This window comes from Fulmarus glacialis, unplaced genomic scaffold, assembly GCF_000690835.1.
Source record: "Fulmarus glacialis isolate BGI_N327 unplaced genomic scaffold, ASM69083v1 scaffold10967, whole genome shotgun sequence".
Classification (NCBI taxonomy): Eukaryota; Metazoa; Chordata; class Aves; order Procellariiformes; family Procellariidae; genus Fulmarus; species Fulmarus glacialis.
The window spans coordinates 114,802-121,294 of record NW_009221456.1 but is presented as its reverse complement, the minus strand read 5'-3'; the positions used below and the strand labels follow the sequence as shown (position 1 = coordinate 121,294).

The 6,493-nt window shown below is 36.5% G+C and overlaps 1 protein-coding gene across 1 annotated transcript in view; it reads left to right on the top strand.

Moving 5' to 3' along the window:
- Positions 1–407: 407 nt before the first annotated feature.
- LOC104079190 (collagen alpha-1(XII) chain) overlaps positions 408–6,493 on the top strand; it is a 49,143-nt gene continuing 43,057 nt past the window's right edge. The window contains exons 1-6 of the mRNA XM_009581131.1: positions 408–538; positions 1,438–1,577; positions 2,672–2,801; positions 3,517–3,659; positions 4,682–4,811; positions 5,747–5,889. Coding sequence (XP_009579426.1) covers positions 412–538; positions 1,438–1,577; positions 2,672–2,801; positions 3,517–3,659; positions 4,682–4,811; positions 5,747–5,889 — 813 coding nt within the window. The 5' untranslated portion in view covers positions 408–411. The remainder of the gene's footprint in view (positions 539–1,437; positions 1,578–2,671; positions 2,802–3,516; positions 3,660–4,681; positions 4,812–5,746; positions 5,890–6,493) is intronic.

Genomic DNA, 6,493 nt, shown 5'->3' with positions numbered 1-6,493 from the left:
GCTTGCATTCTACCTGAGAGTGAAGCATACAGAGCCCAATGTCAAAATGAATAAAAGACACTCATTGATGTCAATACAATATAGTCAGAGGCAATGTGGAGAAACAGCTTTGTGCTGGCACAGAACTAGCAATTGATATATAGTTGTGGTTATGTGCAAGTTTGGAGGTCTTAAAGAATACTGGCTTTGTGTCACTGGACTCTGTCTGAACTTGCTAAGATGAACATGTACTAAATATTATTATTGTTCAATGTCTACTGCCAGTGTCAGTCACAAGAGCATTGCAGCATATGATATATCATAGAATTTTTTACTCTGCATCAAATGCTTACATTCTTCACTATAAGAGTAAGCATAAAAGGGGCAGCATAAAAGGGATTTTAATCTTTTTCTTTTGTTTTACTGCAGACTATGGTTGGAGGGCGGCAGAACAGTGTGGTGATACAGAAGCTGCAGCCTGACACACCATATGCTATTACTGTGTCATCAATGTATGCAGATGGTGAAGGGGGACGAATGACAGGACGAGGCAGGACCAGTAAGTAACTTCTTGAGATCTTCCTATTAGGTGTGAAACAATATTGATGTATTGCTTTTCAAATCAGCTGAGAAAAATTTCTTGTGGTGAAATTCGTCCCATCTGTATTTGTCATTTGTCCTTTGATGGGTTTCAAGTATCTAAAGTAAGAAGGCCTTTCAGTCTACTGGCTGTAGAGAAACCCTGGACCACTACCTTATATTCAATGCCCAGCTTTTAAGGCTGAGAGAAACCCTAGTGCTACTATGGAACTTCTTCCTCATTTTAATCTGTTTAATTGTCTTATGCCACAATTTAGTAAACACCTTAAAGCATCTGAAGGCATGTGACTCTCTTATGTGTGCTGTTAGGTGTAAGTTTACTATTTTCCTGTCAGCACTTTCATTCAGAGGCTGACCTTTACAATGTGCACTTTCAGGCTCTACTGTTTTATGTTGGTAGCATTGTTTTGATCCTGCTATAGAAACCACTGAGAGATTTGCTACCAGAGACACTTCAGGCATAAAAACCAATTCACTATTTTTAATTAATTAATTATTTAACTATAAATTTATTAATAAATTTATCAATTAACTTGTACTTAGTTTACTTTCGAGCCTGCAATGGAAAGTCAGACATAGCAATGTGTTTGGTAAGGAATGAGGAAAACAATCTAATGAACTAATTGTATAGTTCTAAAATAGTGTCCAGAAAGAAATTTTTCTTACTATGTTTAGCATTCCTTATGCTGTTGAATGGGGCTGATGTGTTCTGATTAATGAAAACAAATAATATTTAACATGAACTATTAAATCTGTTGTTTTTTATATTTTCTAATGATACGTTACATAGGCATGATCTGGCAGCACAGGTGAGAGAATGTGGCTCCACATTTCTGACAGCTCATTGATCTGTTTCAGAACCTCTCACTACTGTGAAGAACTTGCTAGTTTATGACCCAACCACCAGTACTCTGAACGTTCGATGGGATCATGCAGAAGGAAGTCCTCGCCAGTATAAAGTGTTTTATGGACCTACAGCTGGAGGTGCAGAAGAAATGGTAAATACTTTGTGTGGATCTCACTAACTGTCTCAGATAAATTGCAGCTCATAGTGCTAGTAAGAGAAATATTGTTGAGTGGGTCTTGTTTGCCTATGCACTGGCTTTTTTTCTGTTCATAGCTACCCTGGAGAAAATGCAGAGCAACTCCATGAAAGTCAGTTACTCCCATATGTATTACAGATGTTTGATTTTACATAGTAGACCTTCAATGATTATTTCTTAGCACAGGGATTTAATACCACACACAATTTTTTGTTTGTTTATTCTTAGGGCCGTGTGTGTGAATGTAAAGCTGACTTCAGGGTGTAAAACAGGCTATAAAGTCAGCAGACTTCATTTCTACCCATTTTTACTGCTAAGAAGTCATGTAGGCAGCCAGCTGGATGATATTTGTGAAAGCAGAAAAATCCACATAGGTGTCTTATTCTAATCTTCTACAATTACTTAATTGCTAAAGAGCTAAAACAATCTTGAAAATGAGAACCCTTGTTGCAGACTGGGAAAATATTATTCTTTCCCACTCGTGTTTCTTTTTCTACATCTATGCAATTTGATGTGCCTGTGAAATGAGGAGTACATGAATTGCCACTGTTTCAATAGCATCTAGAGATACTTATGATAAATATTCTCAAATGCTGTGGAGTTTTACTTTCTAACATGAGTTGCTCATTACTTCTTGTCATTAGCATGTTGTAGTGTTATGTAATATTTATTTTTTTGATTTAGAAAGTGACCTTTTAATGGCTCTGAGCTGCTAAATAGTAGTCATCAAAAAGATCACTGCAGATTCTGCTACTGTTACTAGTAGAACGGGATCTGAACCCAAAAATTAAGATAGCTGTAAGGGATTGTATAGGACAGCATAGGACTTAACAACCATGTTTATTAAGTCCAAGACAGAACCTTCTTGAAAGGGAATTCCAGAAGATACCATGAACCCTGTTACTTCAAGCTTCACCTTTTGTAAAGTTTTTATCACATCCAGTCCAGAAATGAGAGGTGATGGAGGAGTAAGGGAGATACAAAAAAGCTTAAACTTTTTGCATATTTATGTAAATGTCATGCCCGTACCTTTCTTTTTAAATCTGTAGAACACAGTACCAGGAAACACAAACTATGTCATCCTGAGGACTCTTGAACCCAACACACCTTACACTGTAACTGTGGTTCCAGTTTTCCCAGAGGGGGATGGTGGACGTGCCTCTGACACTGGAAGGACTTGTAAGTAAAATAGTCCTTTTCAAGAAAATATTAGGATTTTTGTGTGACTGACTCAGATCATTAGAAATTGATTTTACATCAAATGTGGAAGTTTATTTTCCCCAAAGCTAAAACATAAGTGTAAGAAACTCTGTTTACATGCTTGGTTATGGTTGCAGCTCTGTAACTTATTCCGTTTTCTTTGCTTATTCGGGTGGAGGCTTTCAGTCCACTTATCTCAGGCAAGCTCAGCTCTCATGTTGTGCAGCGAACTTACTGTTTACCTCCACACAATAGTAAAATTTTAATTGTAGTGCCAGTAGCAATACTAGTGAACAAATGGAAAATATTCATGTTAATCCATGCTTATGTCCATACCATGTACTTAAAATTTTCCAGGAGTTTGAGCTCCTAATATCTGCATGAGCTAAAAAGTGTAGTTTGTGGCTACTTTTCATAGCTGTCTAGGTAAGGTAGGTAACAAAGGTAACAAAGTGTTATGGTCGTACCTTCAATTTGCAGCATAAACATATGTACTTTGCTCCCTGGCAGGGATGTTTGTAAAGACTAATCACTGAGATTCTTAGATTTGTAGATTTTGGGGTAACAAAGGTACTGTGTTTATCTTGGGCTGATGTGCTTTTCAGCTTCCTTTGAGCACTGTTGTAAATTTAATTAGAACTAGAACTTACGTAAGCAACTTTGTAAAACTTAATTTAAAATATCGTTGATCTAGTGGAGAGAGGAACACCAAGAAACATTCAAGTTTACAATCCCACACCAAACAGCATGAATGTCCGATGGGAACCTGCTCCAGGTCCAGTACAGCAATATAGAATTAATTACTCTCCACTGTCTGGCCCAAGGCCATCAGAATCTGTAAGTAATTTAGGTTTTATACTATTCCTTAAAAGTGTGTGGAGGATATTGCTTCCTTCAACGAGTGTAGAACAATAATAATAAACTGAGGCCAACTGTCTGCCCAGGAGTGTCCGAGCTGAAAACACTGTGTCTACAGGAATTTAGTCCATTGTAAATAAATGCTTGATTTGGTGAAATAAAAGAAATAAGAAATAAGACTCTCCCATTTAAAACTGAGTATTGAGGATTGAGTATCCTTTATCATATTGTAGGTAAATATGAGTTAAAATAAAACCTTTTTTTTTTTTTTGAAAAAGAGAGAAGGAAACAACAAATATTTATTAGGAAATGTTTAATTATGAAACCAGATGCCAAGTTTATGTGATTTTACCACTAAACCATCTGTCTACCCCAAATCATTAACGTTTAAGTAGGTCTTGGTGAGCAGTAAGTCTCGATACGGGTAAAAATTTGCCCTCCAGATGTGAAGTAAGAGTTCTTGGGTTTGTGTAGAAATCCAGGTGCAGTTTTAGAGCTAAGCCTGTGAATGTACTCACACAAAATGTACATCCAATATTGTACACGTATAGATGAATATGTTTTTATGTAAGGAAGTGTAAGAATTTTTAATGAATCATTTGCATCTGTAAAGTGAAACTGCATGTTACTTCACACGTGAGTGGGACCCTATCTATTAGTACCTGTTAGAAAATGTCCTTTATATGTCAGTAAACCATGAAAGAATTTACGTTTTTGGTTTCTGTTCCTGAATGTTTCTTCTTTTTTTCTGAACTATTTTTATGTAAAATGTAAAAAATAACAATTCTATTTGCAGAATGAATTTGTCATTATTTTTGTACCTGCTCTTGAATTTTTATCAGTATTGTTTGGTTATTTTAAACTTGTATTATTTTTCTTGAAAAATATGCAGCATGGTCATGTTCCCAGTTTTTCTATATTTCACTCAAATTGTTCATTCTAGCAAGACGTGGTATAAACTGAAGCTTTTTTTATATAGGTGCCTTTTGTTTCTGTTTTAGATTGTGGTACCAGGCAACACTCGTGATGTGATGCTGGAGCGCTTGACTCCTGACACTGCTTATTCAATAAATGTTATAGCTCTGTATGCAGATGGAGAAGGAAATCCAAGCCAAGCACAGGGAAGAACATGTAAGATGCAGTCAGTACTTGCTTTGTGAAATATATGTCAATATTGGTGTATGAAGAATTTATAAAATTGTTTACAATCACAATTAGTGTAAGCCATTCAGTGCATCTCCGAGATCAATGCGTCTGAGTTACGGCTGAAGCAATTATAGACCTCCATGGAAGGGAGCTTTTGCTATGTTGTCTGGCAGTTGTGGTATATGCATAATCAGAAAAGTAATTTTCACTTGTGAAATAAGTCTAATTTGAATGTTTAAGAGTTTAAAGACTGTTCTTTAAAATGTGATCACAGATAAATAGCAATTTGTCTTTTGGAAAAAAAAAAATAGCCTATTAAGATGGGTAGAATTTGCTGTCAACAGAAAAAAAGTGTGCTTCATGTTCTGTGTCTTACATGATAATTGTATATGTCAACCTCCCCAGATGTTTGTTTTTTACTGGAGATGCCTAAACACCAAAACCTCTTTGTTACTACTTAGCTTGCGGGATCTTGGTTGGCTTATGCTTGGCTTCTTTAAAATTCATTCTAGAAATAACGTGTAAAGAAACTGTCTATGGCAGTAACAGGTCACCCCTTTTTTGCTGCTTCTATGCTTCCTTTGTTAAATCCCCATATTCATCTAAAACTTGCAGATGTGACAGGCTATAGTTATACTTGTCTGCAAGAGTCTGAGAAGCAGAATGTATGTAGATGCTCATTTTGCACATCCCTCTGATGTTCTCTCCCTTCCATACTGCTCCAGTTCCTCCAGTTAAGGCCCTATTTCTATTTAAGACCTTCAGGCACTGCTATATGATCATTGACTAAATCTACCTGTTTATGTTTATTCAGGGTTTCAGGGAGGGCCCTTGGCTTCAGGGCAGCATTTGAATCAGTGAGAGTGACACTGAACTGGAAGAATCGTGCTCATACAACCTTCTATATTTTCTTTCTTTAGTGCCTCGCAGTGGTCCAAGGAATGTGAGAGTGTTCGATGAGACCACAAATAGCCTTTCTGTACAATGGGACCATGCTGATGGGCCAGTCCGGCAGTACAGAATCATTTATTCACCCACTGTGGGAGACCCTATCGATGAATATGTAAGTTCTGTAATTCCTTACTAAGCACCAAGATGTTCTCAGTTGATTCTTCAGGCTACAGAAAAGCAGACACCTGTTTTACATGTAGTACACTTTGCATGCTCTATGGGTTCTTTGGTCATTGTTGTCAATGCTGAGAAGCCATGGTTTGTATGAAACAGGTTGGTTTTTGTTTTGTTTTTTTTTTCCAAAAAGTCATAGAACATACACAGTTTAATGAACCAACTTGTGTGTAAAATAATGTTAAATATGTCAGTCACACATTAATCAGAAGATTCTGAGCAGAACCTGCTTCCTGACGTTTAGTTCAAACATTGTGCTACAGTGAATAGCCATCTATTACTTCATACTCTACGCATTATGAAGTCAGCGTGCTAAGATACAGAATAAACTAAGTCTGCGTTTTATAAATTGAAGAGAGTTGGCAGAGTTTAATAAGAAAGCAATGGTAGCTTTGATTCAGCATCTAACTTGCTTTTGTAAGGTTCAGTATGAATTGTAAATGTTTGTGTTTAATTTCCTGCAGCTTAATGATAGCACAAGTTAATCTGATGCTTATAAAATTCTCTGAGTGTTTATAGCAAAGCCAAACTCAGACCCTACA